Source organism: Centroberyx affinis, unplaced genomic scaffold, assembly GCF_046629955.1.
Source record: "Centroberyx affinis isolate AG114_WGS23_722 - 3 ecotype Tasmania unplaced genomic scaffold, CSIRO-AGI_Caff_v1 ptg000873l_1, whole genome shotgun sequence".
Lineage (NCBI taxonomy): Eukaryota > Metazoa > Chordata > Actinopteri > Beryciformes > Berycidae > Centroberyx > Centroberyx affinis.
The window spans coordinates 83,399-105,266 of NW_027279465.1; the positions used below are offsets into that span (position 1 = coordinate 83,399).

Here is a 21,868-nt window from a genome sequence, read left to right on the forward strand (position 1 = left end):
TAACAAAGAACCTTTGAGGATTCTTTTCAACAAAAAAGGGTTCATTAGAGTGCAGTTGCGTGGGATTTGCTTAGAACAGTGCAAATTAGGTGACTGCATAAGTCATAGGGTTTTAATGTAGACTAAAGCATACACTCAAATTTGATGTAGCCTTGTAATAAATACATTGATGAAAGACAGGTAGCATTATTTATTTTGTCAATAAGGGTTGGGGCAAAAGGAAATGCCTCTAATGGTTTTGATGTTGTGGAGCGTTGTGGAGTTTAGTTTTGACAGTCTGTCTTCTGTAGGGTCTCACCTTCACTACTCCTGCAAAGAGATACTTGAAATGTGTTATTCATTCTCAGCAACCTGGCACTAGTAGGATTTCATGTACTACTTGAGTTGTGAGTATTTTCTGGAAAGCCTTGTGAAATGAAAAAAAATGTCTTGAAGATATACTTAGTGCTACAACCTGCTTCGGGAAAGCCACACCAGAGCAACATTTACAGTGTTCAGCAGAGTTCACCTTGTGTTTCTTTAACAACCTGAGTGTGTGTGTTTTTTATTTTTATTATTCAGTTTATTTCTCAGGGACAGTGCATATTAATAAACAGTACTGTAAATATGCCAGAATTAGCCAGGAGGCTAGTTTTCATCTGTAGTCCCTGGCCAGGTGTGAAGTTGGCAGCCTAAATTAAAAACAAGTTTAAAACAATAATCATGTAGTAAGCCATATCATTTACAGTAAAAGTAGAACACAGACGGACATAAGCAGAACACAGACATGGGCAGCAATAAAAGCAGAGTAAATTATGGTTCAACAATGCAGAAACAAACAATTTCAGGACAACTTAAATTACAGAACAGTTTCACAAAAACAGACATAAACAAATACAAATATGAGCAACAGGACAACAGTAGCACTATGGTAAGTCAAGCAGCAGGGCAGTTTAGTAGCATACAAGTTGTGTGTTGACAGATATTTGTCAAATGACGAAGGCATCCAAATTAGTGCTGACAGATTTGGTGGCTTGTGAGCCATGTTCTTAACTCTCTAGAAAAGGACCTATAAGTGGTGAGTTCCCTGATGTGGGCTGGTACAGCATTCCATTCATGTGCTGCTTTAATTGAAAAGGCATATTGACTAAAAGCAGATTTTCTTAGTGGGATAATGCAGTTTCCTCTTGTGATCTGATTTGTATTTGCTTGTTGCCTAACAAAGCAACTGAGTGGGGGAGGAGCCATGCCATGAACAATTTTATAGATGAGACATATATTTGCATGTTTGGTCAGATTTTCCCAGTTCAGAAGGTTATATTTTTCCAGTATGTTACAGTGGTGAAAACTATTAGGTTTCTTATCAAGGGTTTTCATGGTTTGTTTATATATGATTCTAGTGGCCTCAAGGTTGAGCTACTTGCCTGTGACCAGCTTGTTAAACAGTAGGTTAGGTGCGATATGATCATAGTATTCATGTACTCTCTAGCAGCCTTGGTTGACATGCAAGTCCTTATGAATCGGAAATTTTCTAAGCTGTACTTGACCCTGTTACAAACCTTACTAGCCTGAGTTTTAAAGGAGATATTTGAGTCTATCACAATCCCAAGATATTTGTATTCTTTGACAACTTCTAATCTTTGTCCAAGTACAAGTATGTGTGGCTCAACAGTATTGCTAGCTTTCTTTGTGAAATACATGCTAGTGGTTTTTGACACTTTTAGTTGTAGACAGCAATGGTTTAACCATTCGGTAACATGGGCCATTGCGATGATTAAGATGGAGGCAACTTGGCTTTTTGTATTGCGGTGTACATATATTACAGTGTCATTAGCGTACATTTGAGTCTCTATCTTGGGGCATATGGATGGCAGATCATTAACATATACGCTAAATAGTAGTGGGCCCAATATGGATCCTTGTGGGATGCAGTGGAGAAGCTGAGAGCAGTGGACTGATGGTTATCGACTCTGACAATTTGAGATCGGTCAGAAAGGTAGGACTCTATCCACCTAAAGGCATCTGGAGAGATCTGCTTAGATCTTTGAGCATGGCATTATCCATCTCATACACATCCTTTGCTTTCGATGTTTTAAGAGCATTGATTATTCTTAGAACATCTGCCTCAAGAATATTTCTTATGTGGAAAGGTGGTTCTGCAACATCCAATGAAGGGGATAGTGGCTGCACGGCTGCAACCTCCAATGGAGTAGTGTTCGTTTGACTCACAGAGAAACTCTGTGCAATGTTGGCCACTGAATCAATAAAATAATGGTTGAGAGCAATTTCGACTGGGTCCCTTGGAAGGTTTCCATTGATTTCAAGTTCCATTTGCCTTCCTACTTTGTGATGTTGTCCTGTCAGTTTCTTAATCTGCTCCCAGATTAATTTAACATTACCTGTTGATATCTGGAGCCCTAATACTGCTCCATCGGAGTTCACCATCAAAGGAAAGAGGTTCCCAGTGGTCAGTCTGCCCAGGAGTATCAGACAGACCTGGACTCCATATTTATGGTGTGTAAATGTACACACAAACAACATGTTTTACTTTAGTTACAAAAATGCAAATCAACCATTCTGGTCATTATAGTCTCCATGCTGGACTCTGTAGATCAGTGGGCTTTCAAACCATGCAAGATGGATTTGATGTTGTGTTCCACGATTTTGTATTCTGTTCCAGCTTCTTGAGAAGAATATTGTCACTTTTGTGAAAAACGAACTGAAAAGGATCCAGAGGATTCTGAGTCCAGATTACCCAGAATGCTCAGAGAGGCAGAGGGAGGATGAGGAGGTGGTGAACGGTGAGGAGGAAGAGCAGATGAGGAGCAGCAGAGAGGCTTTTCTGGAGATCACACTGCACTTCCTGAGGAGAATGAAGCAGGAGGAGCTGGCTGACTTTCTGCAGAGCAGTAAGAGGCTTTTAACAGGTTTTTCATGATGGAAAGAGGAAATGGTGGAAAATGAGAGATGTTTACATTTCCAAACTCTGCTGTAAATATGCTGTACACATCTACATCAGATCTATACTATTCTTCTGGGCTGCACACACAGTCAGAACATGTTTATCCACTACTGATGAGCTGAATAGATATAATGGAGTGGGAAAATATATACATCCACACTGAAATTGACTGATTTCATTTGTTGTTTGTTCATTCAGAAACCATTGCTCCCATCTGCCAGTGTCAACTCAAATCTGCTCTGAAGGAGAAGTTTCAGTGTTTGTTTGAAGGGATTGCTAAAGCAGGAAACCCAACACTTCTGAATCAGATCTACACAGAGCTTTACATCACAGAGGGAGGGAGTGGAGAGGTCAATGATGAACATGAGGTCAAACAGATTGAAGCAGCATCCAGGAAACCAGTGAGACCAGAAACACCAATCAAATGTGAATACATGTTTAAACCCTTACCTGGAAGAGATAAACCAATCAGAACAGTGATGACAAAGGGAGTGGCTGGTATTGGGAAAACAGTCTTAACACAGAAGTTCACTCTGGACTGGGCTGAAGACAAAGCCAACCAGGATATACAGTTCATATTTCCGCTGACTTTCCGAGAGCTGAATCTGCTGAAAGGGAAAAGGTGCAGCTTGGTGAAACTTCTTCATCACTTCTTTAATGACACCAAAGAATCAGGAATCTGCAGGTTTGACAAGTTCCAGGTTGTGTTCATCCTTGACGGTCTGGATGAGTGTCGACTTCCTCTAGATTTCAAGAAGAACAAGATCCTGACTGATGTTACAGAGTCAACCTCAGTGGATGTGCTGCTGACAAACCTCATCAAGGGGAAACTGCTTCCCTATGCTCGCCTCTGGATAACCACACGACCTGCAGCAGCCAATCAGATCCCTCCTGAGTGTGTTGACATGGTGACAGAGGTGAGAGGCTTCACTGACCCACAGAAGGAGGAGTACTTCAGAAAGAGATTCAGAGAGGAGGAGCAGGCCAGCAGAATCATCTCCCACATCAAGACTTCACGAAGCCTCCACATCATGTGCCACATCCCAGTCTTCTGCTGGATCACTGCTACAGTTCTGGAGCATGTGTTGAAAACCAGTGAGAGAGGAGACCTGCCCAAGACCCTGACTGAGATGTACATCCACTTCCTGGTGGTTCAGTCCAAACAGGGGAACGTCAAGTATCATAGGAGAGCTGAGACAGATCCACACTGGAATCCAGAGAGCAGGAAGATGATTCTCTCTCTGGGAAATCTGGCTTTTGAGCAGCTGGAGAAAGGCAACCTGATCTTCTATTAAGCCGACCTAAGAGAGTGTGGCATTGATATCAGAGCAGCCTCAGTGTACTCAGGAGTGTTCACACAGATCTTTAAAGAGGAGTGTGGGCTGTACCAGGACAAGGTGTTCTGCTTTGTCCATCTGAGCATTCAGGAGTTTCTGGCTGCTGTTTATGTCTTTCTGACATTGATCAACACTGGTGTCAATCTACTGTCAGAAACTCAATCAACATCCTGGCTATTTACACTATTAGGAGACAAATCTAAGGTAAATCGCCTCTGCCAGAGTGCTGTGGACAAGGCCTTACAGAGTCAAAATGGACACCTGGACTTGTTCCTCTGCTTCCTCCTGGGTCTTTCACTGGAGACCAATCAGACTCTCCTACGAGGCCTGCTGACACAGACAGGAAGTAGTTCACAGACCAATCAGGAAACAGTCCAGTACATCAAGGAGAAGATCAGAAAGAATCCCTCTGCAGAGAGAAGCATCAATCTGTTCCACTGTCTGAATGAGCTGAATGACCGTTCTCTAGTGGAGGAGATCCAACAGTACCTGAGATCAGGAAGTCTCTCCACAGACGAACTCTCCCCTGCTCAGTGGTCGGCTCTGGTCTTCATCTTACTGTCATCAGAAGAAGAGCTGTACGTGTTTGACCTGAATAAATACTCTGCTTCAGAGGAGGCTCTTCTGAGGCTGCTGCCAGTGGTCAAAGCCTCCAATAAATCTGTGTAAGTGCATAGAAAACTGGATAGATTCAATATATTAAATCTAATATTCATACAGAGGAAAAACAATATATGTTTTCAAAGTTATTGTTTGTCTTCGTCACTAATTCTCCTTCAGGCTGAGTGTCTGTAAGCTGTCAGAGAGAAGCTGTGAAGCTCTGGCCTCAGTTCTCAGCTCCCAGTCCTCTGGTCTGAGAGAGCTGGACCTGAGTAACAACAACCTGCAGGATTCAGGAGTGAAGCTGCTCTCTGCTGGACTGGAGAGTCCACACTGTAGACTGGAGACTCTCAGGTAAACTCCATTTACAGATCCATTTTTTTTTCAATTGATTTGACACATTTCTCCAAACTAAGGTCTGTGCTCTCAAAACAGTCTCTCAGGTCAGGATTCCTGAATCTGCAGAGTGTGACCCTGCAAGTTCAGGGTTCAAATCAGGATTTCAGCGCCATTTTACACTTTAAATAAAGTTTGGGAATTTTACAACATTTGTTTTATTCAAATTCAAATGCACAGCGATGAACATGAAGGATTTAGAGAAGATCATCCATGCTCTGATATCATGTAATTTAGATTACTGCACTTCTCTCTATTCCTGTCTCAGCCATAATTCATTGTCACATCTCCAGCTTGTTGTGAATAGAGCAACTAGGATTTTAAGTCGTGTTAAACAGAGATTATATATCCCCATTTGTACCATCTCTCTACTGGTTACCACTAAGATATAGAATTAATATTAAGATTTCACTGATTTAAAGCATGGCTAGTTTTGTCCATGAGTTTCACTGCAGAGCTCTTAGTTACCTGTGAGCCGGAGAGCAAGCTGAGATCTTCAGGTCTTTCTAACGTTCAAGACTGAAGGTGAAAACACTTTTCCCATCAGTGCCTCTAGACTGTGGAATGCCTTCCTGAGGGATTAGGCTCATCTGTTAAAACATTTTAAATCTTTATTATCTATTATCTTCTTTATGGCTCTTTGTGAAGCTCAGGTAAGATCAGGTTATGATGCTTTTGTGTAACAATAGAGCTACAGATGCAATGAGCAACAGTGACCGCCCACTTTTGAACAGCTCCGGAAGTGAATTTCCAATTCATTCACTCCATTGACGTTTCAGAAAAATCCTTATATAAAGAGTTTTAAGCCTGGAACCAAGCCAACCAACTACGAGATGAATCGTGACCATAAAACATTGGATTCGGAGCAAAAAAAATTGGAAAACAGAAAAACAGGCAAAGGTTGGGTTTTTTTTTGCCTTTTTTCCGTTTTCCAATTGTATTTTTTTTTGCTCCGAATGAAATGTTTTATGGTCACAATTGTTTATTGGACAGGTAAACAACTTATGATGTAGCTAATGTTAGCGACACGCCACATGGCAAACTTTAGCTCCAGTGTTTCCCCTGTATTTCTTTCTGACAGCACGGGGACATTGGCGCTTTTTTCACGACCACGTCGCTAATTGTCATTTCTACCATAAAGATGCATCTCGGCAGAAATACATTTGATGGAAAAAAAAATCTAGTGGATTTTCAGCAGCGGCGGCGCTACTGAATGACGTCACTGCGCATAAATATCTGTCAAGGGATATGATGACAAACAAGCTGTTGCTAGTAAGCGGCTAAAGGATGTGGTTGGTTAGCGTTAGCTAGCTTGAGCTGCTAGACCTCTGGGTTAGCTGATAACAGAGCATCACTATCTATTGATTCCATGTTACTTGACTTCATGATAGTTCTGTAACTCTGTGGGATGTTTTAAACATTTGTAAGATGATTTCAGTAAAAGTCTAGAAGTATTAGCAGTAAAATGTAGTGAAGTGTCAAAAGTAAAATTTGTCATTCTGTCAAAGAGTTAAATTATTGAAGCATGAACCTGTCAGAAGTATTTTAATGTTGTCGGTCTAACTGCTCCATATACTGTTGGGGAGTTTAAACTCTAACAATGCAACATATTTTATGAGCTCATCGTATGTTTTGCGTGTAAAACCTTATTCTGCAAAGTAACTAGTAACTCCAGCCGGCAGATAAATGTAGTGGAGGAAAAAGAAGAAGATTTCCCTCTGAGGTGTAGTGGAGGAAAAGTAGAGATATCCTCCGTTTACCTGCGGATCCGCTCCACTACACAGTGAAGCAGCCGACCTGCACACATGCTGTAGCCGGTACAATCCACCAGAGGGCGTCCTCACTCCACAAAAACCTCCTCCTGAACAGATCCATGACCTGAACACAATATGACCTGAACACAGAGAAGAGCTGCTGGAGACTCTGTGCATGTTAACACTGTCTCTGTTATCGCTCCACCGGTCTGAAGACAGTTTTTACACTCTGAAATGTTTTGTTTCAGCTTCTGCTCCTGAAAAAGGTTTGTTTTCTGAGGTCAAATCAGCCTGTAGTTTGAGAGGATAGGTTCCAAAATGGAGTCAAACTGGATAGATTAAGGATTTACTATGAAATTCTTATGATAACCAGGGGGGTATTGCATCAAGGCGGATAAAGGAAAAGCCTGGCTTATTTTGATAAGTCTCGCTAATTTAAGTGAGAGCTCCGTTCATTACCGCGGCTTATATGATTCCCTGCTCAGTAACCATGGTAACTTGTACCGCAGAACTAGCCTGCTCCGTAGCAGGCTAACTGTCAAGCTTCATTTAGCTGTGTGTCAAAGAATGTCCGACGGGCAGAAACAGACTCCCAAAAGACATTTCCGTCAGGTGTATTTTCGCGCTGGCATCACTTATGTCATGTCCGTGTTCGGAAACACAAGTTCAGACCTTTTTCTCACAATGTGACCGAGCATGAATGTACGTGTTTACTTTAGTTCCAAAGACCGTATTAATAAAAATAAGTCATGAAAATCATGTCTTACCACTTTCACTGTCTCCAAAATCAATCAATCAAACTTTATTTATATAGCACAAGTCATACATCAAATGCAACTCCGAGTGCTGAACATAAAAAGAGTTAAAAAGAACATGAGGTTAGATTTTTTTTTAAATCCCGCCCTCCTCTGCCTCTGATTGGCTAGTAGTAGCTCCACCAGTAGCAGTGGCATCCATCTTTTTTTGGTGGCTACAATGGTACATATTTACAGTTCAACAACTATTTTAACAAATACATTTCACATCTAATTATAGGCTACTTACCACTCTGGGAAAAAAAATGGTATTTTATTTTCACTTGTTGCCACGTTGGTTTCTGGCTATTGAGATGGCTCCTGTTGAGATGAAACAGTGAAGAATGAATACAGGCCAAGGGTCACTAGGTCAGAGGGGCTTCACACACCTCACCCAGTTAGGCTAATTAACAGTAAATGCATTGTAGTTATGTCGGTTCTCCTAAATTAGCCTACACCATTATTTTAAACATACATCTGATATTATCTAGCCTACTGATAATATAGCCACACAGTCTTACTGTATCTAGTGATCTGAATGTTCATTTATTAATAAATATAAATGAAACAATAAGTAGGCTTGTATAACTTACGCATTTAGTCTGTCTGCAATTTTTTGCCAAGCCATTTCCCTCGCTTTGTTGATTGTGGCAGTATTGCCCTTTTTGTTGACGACCCTTTACATTCCTCGTATGATTCTATATAACTCATATAATTCCATATAAATTGTATAATTTTATATAACTCGTATAATTATATATAACTCGTATACTTCTATATAACTTGTATAATTCTATATAACTTGTATAATTCTATATAACTCGTATAATTCTATATAACTCGTATAATTATATATAACTCGTATAATTCCAGCCGCTGAGAAGAACACAGCTCTCCTTTTCCCTTCTTTTTGCGACATAGTATCGTCTTTTCCACAATCGACTCTTCTGGGCTGCTTATGTACTCGGTGCGCGCGCACAATGCAGATTATTCAGGCCTGGTTAGAGTTAACGTTGACTAGACACGGCGGGATTGTGTTAGTGGAACGGCTCGAGCCTTAATTCAAGCCGGCCTTTTTCAAGTGAGCGCGGCTTTCATTAGCTGCGTTGATGGAGTCAAATGTTCCTTTACTTTGAGTGAGGATAGGTAAATAAAGTTCAGAAAGAGTAAAATGGAGTTGAAAAGTGGTTTCATATGAAATGATGGATCTTGTCTTCTGCCTGTTGGAGAACTTTTGACATAAAATCTGACTGTTTCTTTCTTTAATGTGACTTTGATTGTTTTTACTTTCTTACATTTTTGTATGTTGTTTGTGACTTTTATGTTTGTCATGATGCTGCTTTCTCCCTTGATAAAAAAAATAATAACATTTTTAATATTATTGTGATTAAACTGGTTAAATATAGCTTAAATAAAAAAAGAAGCCCAATTGCATTACTTGAGTTAGGTGAAAATACATTTTCTTGCACCTATATATTAAAAATCGAATGTTTTTAATTTTCCTTTCAGAATTCAAGATATTGAACATAAATGTGTGAATCTGAGTCTCTGACATCGTGGTTCAGCCTCTTTTCCTCTCAAATGTCTTAAAATGGATGAAATAATGTCAGTAGAAATGGCATTAGATTAAATTATTACATAATTTGACACTTTACTGAATTTTTAAAACGATTTAGCTAACATGTTGTGGATGTTGTTCAGATGAAATGCTGAATGCTGAGCTCAGTCTGTAGAGATTTTTTATTGTTTTCATCAGAATCAACTCAACTAATAAAGAGAAACAGAACAGAGGAACCTGAAAGCAGAAACAGTCAATATTAGTGTTGGACAGTTAAAGGCTTTAACATAATTTTACTCCTCTATTCATTTACATGTTAGACTGAATTGAACTGAACTGATTATTTTATTTTATAGTAATTATTATCTGATATAAAAAAAACTGTTTGAAACTGTTTGTTGGAAAAGATGAAGACCAAACAATGTTCATTTAGGCACAACTTTATTTCTGAGAAACAATTATAGAAAACTAGATAAAAGTTTAGCTTGGAATGATGAGAAGATAATAAAATACCAAATAAAACAAAGATAATATTATATAGATATATATTGAAAAAGATAGATGATATTTCATCAACAACAGACTCTAAGATGAACAACCATAACTTGATTCAGTCTGGTTTCATTTCTCATTCATTTCATTTTCACAATAAAATGTTCATGTTCTTGTACGTGTGTGTTGTTAAAACCTTGTTCAGTTTCCCAACACACAGAATACACTCTGTTTACACTGACTGATGGATGTTTGTTCACAGTAAAATAATCACATGAAAATACAAACATTCATATTCTCACATCAAGATGTGTGTGTGTGTGTGTGTGTGTGTGTGTGTGTGTGTGTGTGTGTGTGTGTGTGTGTGTGTGTGATCCTGTCCAGAGTGAACTATCATTTCAGCAGCTGTCTTTGGTCAGCAGTCTGAGTGTTTCTCTCTCCCTCCTCTATCTGACAAGAGACACTGAGGAATCAGACCCAAACCCAAACCCAGGGTAGAGTGGTTCAGTGAATGTGGAGTGGAAGCTGTGGATGTGGCTCAGTGTGTCAGAGGAAACTCTGTAGAAGGACAGAGAGCCAGCAGGCCAGTCCAGATACACTGCTACTCTGTTAGAGCCAGAGGAGGAGAGGGAAGGTATGACTGTTATTCTGTTATTGTGACAGACAGAGTATCTGTTACCAGAGCAGATCAGACTCCAGGACTTTTCATTCCCTCCAATCCAGCAGTCACCATCCTCTCCTCTCCTTCTGATTCCTCTGTAAGTCACTCCTATATAAACCCGTCCTTTCCACTCGACCTCCCAGTAACAGCGACCAGTCAGACCATTTCTACACAGCAGCTGAGTCCAGTAGTCAAATCTCTCTGGGTGATCAGGATATGGCTGCTCCTCTCTCACTGTCACCTTTCTGTTGTCTTCAGACAGGAAGAGGTCTCTGTGTGCTGTGTTTGGGTCCAGTGTGAGTTCACAGGCATCTGATGGAGAGAACAAGACTCAATACAGCAGCAGCTTCTCATCTAATACACCTGTTGTGTTTATTATCTGTTGATTTATTAACAGATTGACTGTTCATTTCTTCAGTTTCATGATGACACATTTAGTGAGCCATCTTTTTCACTGTAGGATTTGAATACATAGATGTCACATACATGAGCTTTCTATTTAAATAGAAATTGAATGTTCTGCTTTGTTTTCATGAATATAAAACTAAATACACACTTACACTTCCTCAGACCTGGTTGCAACCTCTGCTCTCCACCATGGTCCACACTGTGGGGTTAAATAAAGTCAGACCAGCATAATCTCTTCATAATGGAAACAAATAACCTTCATAACCGTGAAAAGTGATTTTCTGATTTTCCATACATCACTCATATCCACCATTAAACATTAAACAGTATTTGTAAGAGACATCACTTGTTAACAGATTATAGATTATATAGATTTATTGATTGTTTTGATTAATATTGATAATAATTAACATTTACTTGTGTAACATATAGTTTATATTGCCTTAGATTAATGCTCATCTCTCTTTAGCTAATTACTGTCAGCAGAGAAGCATCAGGTGGATTGTGCATTTACATTTTCCTTCAATAGAGAGAAGCTGTGAGCTACAGCACAAATTATTTTTGACCGTGGCTTTGAACTTGTCCTTTACTGAGCCTTTTTCCCTCATCCCTTTGTTTGATTAAGTAAACGGTAAAACAAAGACTGTGAAGTGAAGGGCCTTTTTTAGAGTCACCAATCACCAATCAACAGTTTAAGTGAGCTTGATACATCAAGAATGAAGAAAGCTGAACTTTCAGTGTTTCTCATCTTCTCCGTGTGACAGAGAAAATGTGTGTGACTCTCAGCCTTCTAGCAGACGTTGCCTCTCCATACCTGAGAGAGTCCAGTCTCCAGTGTGGATCCTCCAGTCCAGCAGAGAGCAGCTTCACTCCTGAGGCTCCTGGATGATTGTAGCTCAGGTCCAGCTTTCTCAGATGGGAGGAGTTGGAGCTCAGAGCTGAGGCCAGAGAAGCACAGCCTTCCTCTGTGAGCAGACAGCCTGACAGCCTACACACACACACACACACACACACAAACAAAACAAGGTACATAGGTAGATGTTTTTTAGTATACAGCTGTGAAAATAGTTGTGACGATGCAGTCAAATTCTGGCAAAAAGTGTAACTGTCTCAGATGCAAACAGTTGACCCAGTGATCGGCTCCATAGGCGGATTATGAGACAAAGGGCCCCTGGGCACCAGTGTTGGGCGGTAACGCGTTAGGCTACTCAGTGACGTGTTACAGTCATGTGATTACTTTTTTCAGTAACAGTAGTGTAAGGCGGTGGTTCTCAACGTGGGGTCCGAGGACCATCAGTGGTCCTTGAGGGGGTTCCTGGGGGTCCCCAGGAAATTGAGGAATTGTTAAATTTTTAGCATTATTTCATTTATTTCATATGTTAACACAACTAGAGAAGGTATAACAATCTATTTTGATTGTAGTTTCTCTGTTATCTCTCTACCTACAATACAAATAGTCATGGAATTCTGGACAAAATCATATCTAACAATAGAAATACTCTCAAATGGGGGTCCGTGGCCCTACTGTGGAATAAATTAGGGGTCCTTGATATGAAAAAGGTTGAGAATAACTGGTGAAAGGGATTACAATTTAATTACATTACAGTTTCTAATCCCAGTAACACCCCGTTACGGCATTACTTAAACCTGAACCTCCATCAACCTTTTCTGTTCTCTCCTTTGAAATTTTCACTGTTTTTTTTTTTTCTTCAAATCCCTGTTTGTTTTTTTCTTCATATCTTCAGGACATGCAGCAGGTTTACGTCGCTTACGTCGCTACTAGGTGGAAGTTTTCCAGTTTTTACTTTGAATTGATCTCAGTCAAGGATGCAAAGAACATTATCGTCCGTTGTAAACTTTGTGTGGCAGAAAACTCTTTCCACAGTGAAAAACACAACATCCAGTTTATCAAAGCATTTGATACGCAACACAGCAACGTGAAACTCAGGGAAAAACAACCCGACAAGGAGCCTCCACTGCCAACGACAAACACACTCCGACTAAACAACAGATCTGGATTTCAGAGCAGGACGCTGGTGGACAAACAGCTACTCAGCAGAAGAAGAAGTGATGGATTATTTGAGGTCAGGAGGATCTGGGATCGAGACCCTCAACCGGTTCTCAAACATCCAAAACATTTACATGAAGTACAAAACCCCGACCCCATCTAGCGCCTGTGGAGTGGCTGTTCAGTTCAGGAAGTTTGCTGCTCACCTCCAGAAGGAACAGACTGTCTGACAACAGGTTAGAGAAGCTTCTCCTTATGAGACACAATCGTTGTTTCACTTGTGAACAGCAGGCCTGGCTGTGGTCAGGAGCTGCTCTTACTAGTTTTCTCCTCAGTGTTTCAATAAAGGGGATCCGTTTTAAAGTATACGCAGAGCCAATCGCACAATATCACCTGAATCTCAACTCAGGATTTACAGCTCACAATTTACACACTCAAAGCCAAGAGCAATCCGTTTAAGTCTCTAACAACTGAATGCAAGTCATGTTGCAAATGAAATAGCAACAACAGGTAGACCTCTGAAGGCTAAACAAATCATGAAATAGTCTTACCTAACACACCCGTTAATCTAGTGAGGATGGACATGAAAGTGGAAGCCTATAAGCTTATCTTTTTTGAAAGATGATGATAACATATGTTGGATACTAGGCTATTAAAGACAGATTCAAATTCATATTCAAAACTGTTTTTTAAATACAAAAGTGAGATGAACATAAAAAACTTTTGTATGCTCTCATTGGGTATATAATATTGCTATACCTATTATCTTTTTTTGTTACTGCACTTATGGGAGAGAAAACGAAATAAACAATTACAAATGAATTACAAGGTGCAAACACATATTATTCTAGGCCTAAAAAACATATTTTAAAGTGCAAAATGCCTCTGATTGCCTGCAATGCCCCAAATCTACTGTCTGGCCACACAGCAGCTGCATGGTATATGAGTCAGTGGGCCCTACTGACAGATCAGGAGTGGAAAACAACATTTTGGGGTCTTGGTAAACCATGACTTTACATTACAAGGCCTTTGGACAATAATGCAGCGCTTTACTGCTAAAGTGCTATAGATAAACTGAGGAGAACACTCACTGTGACAGAGCCATGTTGACACCTTCAAAACTAATGTCTAGGTTATTATAGGGGAAGTTTGGGGCTTTGGTGTTGATATAAATGACTAAGCCCTTTGACTGCAGGGCAGTAAATGTAAAGTTAGTGACAGCATCATCATGTATCAGGCTCTGGCTCAGGGGCCCCCCTGAGCTCTCGGGCCCCTGGGCCTGTGCCCGGTTGGCCCGTTCAGTAATCCATCCGTGATCGGCTCTGTGGCTTCAGTTGCTTCAGTTTGACAGTTTGTCTCAGTTTGTGACAGAATCTTAGAAGTCCTTTCTGCTATTTTAGGTTTCAGCAACTGATGCTGCAAGGAGAGGAAATAGTGAAATATCTTCAAGCTGATCCATGCATTCATCTCCAGCAGAGTTTGGTCGGTTACATGTCGGTCTATAGGTTAATTTGCATACACACTCCACTCAACTAGCAGTCTGAGCAGGGCTGCCAACTCTCACGCATTGACCGAGAGACTCACGCAATTGACACTTTTCACAGGCTCTCAAGCCACAAGTCCATTTTCTCATGCAGTGAAACACAAATTCATAACTGATAACGTCGCGGAGCGAAAAGAGACACTGACAGCCACGGACAGACAAGACAGAGCAGCACCGTGCAGCAGAGAGTTATTCAGACCATCGGGGAAAGCGACAAATATACACAAATCTATTATACCGTAAAACGCAGAGTCACTTTTACTGGCCGGGTGTGGCTGCACGTTTTGACAAATAAAGGCCGGTCTCAATTAGAAGCCGGTTGCCATTGACGCTGCGAAGCAGTTTATTTTTTTTTTTTACTTGCACTCAAACGTCACATTTGCTGATCGCCATGGCGGCACAGAGAAAAAAGTACGACCTGAAATTCAAGCTGTCAGTTGTCAAATTTGCTGAACAAAACTCAGGAGAAGCAGCAGCAAGACATTTCTCCGTTGATCTTTTTTCGGCTTTCATCCTTTCTAAGGTCGGCTACCGGTATTTTGATACGGGGCTCGCTGCATAATTGGCGCCCCGATAATGCCATATAAAGTTAGGGGTCCGGCCCATATACTATAGGCCTAGTATTCCTATATAATACTACATTTTAGATGAATACTAAATAAATGTCCCAACAAATCTATAATTCCCTATAGGAATATTATAGTGATACTACAGAAGAAGAAAATACCATGATATGGTCACTATAAACTCACTAGTGAGTATCACAGACACTCTAAGTCCCTATCGGAGTATTATAGGAATATTATAGGACTACAGTGATTTGTCGTTATTAATTGAAGTTTTATGGTATTGTAATTTATTCCCATGCTGCTCAGAGTAATCAGGACGTCAGCGTCTCTCCCTCTCCTCTCGCGCCATGCGCACGCAGGCAGGAGTGAGAGTGAGTTGCTATGGTTACGGGGACGCTCTGTGTCTGTCGCTCTGAAATTTTCTCGCGGTTCCCAATAATAGGTTTTTAGGTTAGTATGCCTATGCAAAATCATGAATATAAGTACCTCAATGCTGAAATCTAGTAATATAATATAAAAAGCTCATTGAGTCAATGGAGCGCCGGACTAAAAGGAAAGCGCCACTTTCTTCTATTTCACGTCATTAAGCGTTTTTTCTTAAAAATTAACCGGTTAGTTAGGCTACCGGTTAATGGGTGTCGGCCTATCGAAAGCAAAATTAACCGAAACTGACATCCCTACACTGTAAAACCTAACAGCACATCTTAATAAAAGAATTAAGCTAATACAACTTAAATGTCATAGAAAGTTTGAGTCACTTAAGGTGATAAATTGACATGAACTCAAAATTGAATTGCTGAAATAATTACTCAGTCATTTTGAGTTTGATAATCTTTTAGTAGATTTTAAGTTATGTGAATCGATTCCAATGCGTTATATTAACAATTTTTTTCTAACTTGCCTTTATAGTATTGCAAAACATGTTCTTATCAACCCTATGTCATATTTATCTAGCTGTAGCCTGGAGATGTTATTTTATTTTTTGCCTCAAGATTTAGTGTGTCTTCAAACCATTTGTCTTGAGATCTCTCATTCTCAAGTTAATTCTCCAATTAATTGGAGTTTTGGATCCAATTTGCCAATACTGAAGTGCTAAGGTAAGTATATAGCTAGCGATTTTTTTTTCATTGCAGCTTCGAAACAATCAGAATGCACTTCAATAAACAAAATAATGCAATACAGTAATCCGCGAAAGCGAAAAGAGACTGGAATCATTTATTTGGCCAGAAAATCTACGTGACGCTTGATAGGTCTATTTCCTGAATCTGCCCAGCAACACGCCGGCTCGCATCCATGCTCACATCGTTATGACGCACGTACGCACACACGCAGAGTTGTGAAGGTGGAGAGGACTTTCGCGCACTTGTCTGGCGGTCTGAAGGTGGAGAGAAACAGCGCTGCACAACCCTGCCTATTTTTGTAGTTGCTGGTTTAAAGGAATTTGCTGTTTTTAAACCAAGCAAGGTAACGGTGTTCTCTCTTTTATTAGCTTGTTAGCGAAATATCTGAAAGCTAAGCTTGTTTGCATTATACAAACACTGATAAATCCACCCTTGAAAACGTGCACTTTCTCTTTAGTTAGCCTGGAAGCACATCGAATTTTCACTTAAATGTCTGCACATTATTTTGACACTTACTCGAATTTATGTTAGTTGCTTAAGTAAAATTACTTGGATAATGTTAGCTAGTAAAAACTGAAGTTACTCTGTCACCGAGGAAGCGTCCATGCAAGCTAACTTAATTTCGCTAACTTTATACGTTTTGTTTTTTAAGGTGTGGTCAAATTTAATATCCACAAAGAGTGTGTAGTTTTTTTTGGAAGCGAACCAGCTCACAAAACAATCACCGAATTGCAAGGAACATCGATCAGAAGTGACTGCTAAGGTAAGCTTGCTACCTAGAATACATGTAGGCTAGCTAGTAATTGGGCTGGGCTCCACGTGGCGCTTTCATCCATGTGCTATCCTCACCTCTCCTCTCAAGAATGGTGCAGTTAGCACAATTTAATTGATATTCTGTTGTTAAAATCTCAAACATAGTTGATTCAAACTAGGACTATGTAACGCATTGTATTTATTTGTTGCTTACCGTTGATAACATACCCTACTTGGCCAAGTTTTTTTGCCTACTAACTGATTATTTTCATTTCAGTTGTGGCTGAACCCAGGGACATAAATCATGTGGAAATGTAAGTTATGTGCTTTTTCTAGTGCCATCAAAGTACGCTTACTGAGACATTACCGACTTCAACATGGCCAGTATTCTAAAGTTTCTCCCTTACCATGTTTGTATCACAACTGCATGTGTACTTTTAGCAGTTTTAATTCACTCAAGATACACACGTCAAGAGTACATAGGCCTACTGAGAAAAGGGTAGCAGGCAGTGACGGTCATGGTGTGACTAACAGTTTGGCATTTCATTGCCCTCTGTGTGATTTTAAGCAGCCATTTGTTGAGAGGGACATGTTTCTTCATCTAAGGGGACATTTAAAACTCAAGCAAACTGTGCCATGTCCATTTAGGGACTGCAAATTTAAAACAAATGTCTACTCAACATATAACTCTCACAAATGCAGAGAACATCAAAATGCCTCAGATTATGATGTGTCAGTTGTCGTGCAAAATGAATCAAATGATTCCCAGGAAAGTGACATTGAACAAGATCCTACAGATCTTTCAGATGAAAATGATTCCACCCCGGTGGCAGGTAGCAGCACTGATGGGTTAGCGGAGCAATTGCAATATAATCTGGCAGCCTTCTTTTTGAAAATGCAAACAATTCTCCATGTATCAGAGAGGGCAACACAGGAAATCATTGAGCATGTCGATCAGTTATTTTCACTATCAGAACCTCTTGTCAAAGAAGCTGTTGCAAAGATACTGAAAAACCATAACTGCCTTTTTACTGACACACTTGTAAGTGACATTGTCCAGGCAGTCTCAGAGAGTAACATTTTGCACAAATCAATTACCTGTCAAGCCCCATTGTCAACTGCTAAGAGGAGGAAGTCATATTACGAAGACAAGTTTCCACTTGTTAAGCCTGTGGAGTACCTTATTGAGTCTTCACAGCATACCTGTATGTATGTGCCCATTCTCTCATCTCTGCAAGTGGTGTTGAAAAAAGCAGATGTATTTGAGAAAGTCCAAGAAACTACCACACAACAGCCTGGGCAGTATTCTTCATATCGAGATGGCTCTTACTGTAAGGAAAATCCACTTCTCTCTGAGGAGGGCCTGAAATTATCTCTAATTCTGTATATTGATGATTTTGAAATTGCAAACCCTCTCGGAACTTCAAGGAAAGTACACAAAACATGCGCAGTTTATTGGACATTGGCTAACCTGCCAATAAAGTATCGCTCAGCGCTACACTGTACACAACTTGCCCTTTTGTGCAATTCGAATGATGTACGAAATCTTGGATATGCAAAAGTGTTCGCGCCCCTCTTGAATGACCTAAAGACTCTGGAAGAGGGAGGTGTCTATATCGAGACATTTGGTGACTGTCTCAAAGGTACAGTCTACTCTGTTGTGGCTGATAACCTTGCTGCACATGGGCTAGCTGGTTTCAAGGAGAGTTTTAGGGTTTTATACTGTTGCCGGTTTTGCCTCGCTAGCAAGACAGACATGCAGATATCAGATGCAACCACTGAGATGAGGACAAAAGATCAACATGATCGCCTTGTTCAAGAAATACAGAACAATGGCAGTGAAGATGATTACGGTGTTAAAAACAGTTGTGTCCTCTCTGATCATCTCTCTTATTTCCACCCAATCACAGGATTTCCACCTGACATACTGCATGATCTGTTAGAAGGTGTGGTTCCTGTTGAGCTTGCCCTGTGTTTGAAAGGTATGATGACAAAGAAATATTTCTCTTTGGAGGATCTGAATAGGGCAATAATGTCTTTTCCCTACCAACATTCTGACAAGGTTGACCGCCCCCACCCAATTCCCCCAAATTTTGCCACTCGAGGAACAATTGGTGGAAATGGGCATGAGAAACCACGCTCTGCTTAGACTGCTGCCAGTTCTTATTGGCTCAAGAGTTCCAGAAGGGGACAAATTTTGGGAGATCCTAATGGAGTTAAAAGATATAGTCGAGCTTGCTGTGTCTCATACTTTCACAGATGATACTATTCAGTACATGGCTTGCAAGATTGCAGATCACAGACAGCTTCTTCAGGAGGTCTTCCCTAACTTGCAGTTACGGCCAAAGCATCATTACATTGAGCACTACCCTCAACTCATAAAGTGTTTTGGTCCTTTGGTGCATCTCTGGACAATGAGGTTTGAGGGAAAGCACAAAGTTTTCAAGAAAATAGTTCACGACACACACAACTTCAAAAACGTTTTGAAAACTATGGCAGAGAGACACCAAAAAATGATGGCATTCTACCTGTCATCACCAAGATTTTTCAAGCCACCAGTCCAGACTTCAAAAGTGGAAGCTGTCTTTGTTGAGTCATTGCCCACAGATACACATGCATTCATATTGAGTATCACAGACAGCAGGAGTGTATATGCCACAAAACAGGCAACCATTGATGGCAGACATTTTGTGGTTGGCATGTTTGTCTGCACTGGGGTACACGCCGCCTTGCCTGAGTTTAAGGAGATCAAAAACATATTACTTATTGGCAGTGAGATCTTCTTTGTACTGAAAGACTTTGAGACTTGGTATATTGAGCATTTGCGCTCATATGAGCTGACAGTTAATGAAAGAAAGGGCCATACAGTGAAACCTGTATATCAACTGACTGACCAAATGCCATTGTTGGCCTACAAAGTGTCAAGCAAACTAATCCTCACAACTAAACATTTCATTCCAGTTTCTGAGTAAAAGAGCAGCACCACATCCAGCAGTCGTCTTTCCTTTTGTTCCCTGGTGACTTCAGTGTGTCTGAGGGCCTGACATATCTGAGTGCACAGCTGGACTACCTGGACAAAGCAATACAATTAAAGGTGAGTACTATTTTCCACTGTGATTCAATAACATGGGGGCAGCAGATATTGATATTGGTGGGTGGTGCAGGTAGCTGCTGGAACATAGAAGGCCAACCCTTGCAGTATCTTTTTTGTGTTTTTTTTTTTTTTTGTTATGTTACAGGCTTCCCTTGCGCAGTTCAAATGGCAACGCCTGATGTCCTCAAACTAAGGGTCATCCTTGATGAAGTCAATGCTGAAAGGCTCAACTTGCTCTCTCGCCCTGAGACTGTGAATGCCCTCATATTGGTGCTGAAAAATAAGATGAACCTGAACTATGACTTTCGCCTGCAATTTCAAGACCCAGATTTTGGCAGTGCCCTATGCAATTTAGTCAATATCGAGGACCTGCCATCTAAGGCAACTGTGAAGATAGTTAGAGTAATTGAGTCAGATCTGAGTTCAACCAGCACAGATGACACAGTGTTACTGTCAGATAATACAGATTCACCTGAGCGCCTCTGCAGATGGCCAGAAGTCTTTGTTGTTCCGACATTCTCATACGAGGTGGAGTTCGCTTTAAGAGAGGGCAACTGTGCGTTTGAGAAAGAAGTGAAAAATTTGAGGTTGACCAGGGATCAAAAACATAACATTCTAGATGGGATGGCTGCTGAAATATACAGACATAAAGCATACCCAAGTAGCAAACAGATAGGCAAGGCTGCAGAAGCCCTTGTGAGTAAACACCCCTGCCTGAAAGAGAGAGGTTCCAAAACAGGATGTGATGGGTGGAAGAACAGCCTGCGCTTCAAGATGGGCAACTACAGGACTAAGCTGAGCAGAGCTGGCATAAAAGATGTGGCCGTGAATGCAGGAAAGCGCAGCAGCAGCAATCCGGAGGGTGCAGCATCCCGGGCCAACATTAAACGACCCAGAAGAGGGGAAGTCAACTTCCTTCCTAATTATCCCCGTGGTGAGAACAAGGACACCCTGGAGACCCAGAGGCTACAGATGGTGGAGGAGTTCAAGAAGACACTGGCAGACAGAGACATGATGCTCGTCCATCAACACATGCAGCGCACCTTTGCACTCAGACGTGAAGAAATTGTGAATTTAGCTCCTCCCGTTGCAGAATTACAAGACAGGTGGCCTGCCCTCTTTTCTGAAGCCCAAGTGAGTAAAAACATACTGGGTCACTTAACAAAAAACAAAGGTGATATGTCGCACATAGCCAACATGATTATTTCTTGGTTTGGATTAAGAATTGAGTAGTGTAACATTGTCCTCACGATGATGTCATCAAGATTATAGCTTCATTGCTATTTGATTGTCTTTTATGCTCAAAAAAGTGAACAAGGGTTTTCCAAGACTTTAAAACAAATCCAAACATGAATAATTAAATGAATCAGTGACCACTTTGTAAATCCTTATGAGTATGGAAAAAGTAGTATTGTCATGATGTAGACTAATGATGGAATGTCTCTTTATGCTTTTTTTGTTGGTACAGCTCTATGGCGAATTCCATAGGATCACCAATCAAAACCTACCATTTTCCTTCTTCGCTGCGCTCGATAGAAACGCACCACAGCTGCTCAAACTCTACAAACAGAGGAAGACTGGAGCTTTTGGTGAGAAGATGGCAGATCTTCTCATGGCATATGAGGAGCAGGTAAGAGTGTTATTGATGTGTTGACTGAGGGGTGGAAGTAACAAAAATAATAAACACTGAATTGATGAAATAGCTATCAAATTAAATGGTGGATTGAATAAAATGTAATATTAAATGTTGCATCAGATAAAATCAATGAAATTAACTGTTAGATCAAATAAAATGCAATTAAATATTGTTAAGTAAGTAATAATTGTTAAAAAAACGTA

At 40.5% G+C, this 21,868-nt stretch overlaps 1 protein-coding gene across 1 annotated transcript; it reads left to right on the forward strand.

The window, feature by feature from the left end:
• Nucleotides 1-1,890: 1,890 nt before the first annotated feature.
• Nucleotides 1,891-21,659, forward strand: LOC139645489 (NLR family CARD domain-containing protein 3-like; the record flags this gene model as incomplete). The annotated part of the gene is given in 10 exon segments (XM_071521209.1): nucleotides 1,891-1,900; nucleotides 2,417-2,493; nucleotides 2,660-2,888; nucleotides 3,140-4,943; nucleotides 5,059-5,232; nucleotides 11,680-11,740; nucleotides 18,527-18,578; nucleotides 18,846-18,917; nucleotides 20,175-21,163; nucleotides 21,498-21,659. Coding segments are annotated over 10 exon segments (3,630 nt in total), but the record flags the coding sequence as incomplete, so codon positions are not given.
• Between the last annotated feature and the right edge of the window lie 209 nt (nucleotides 21,660-21,868).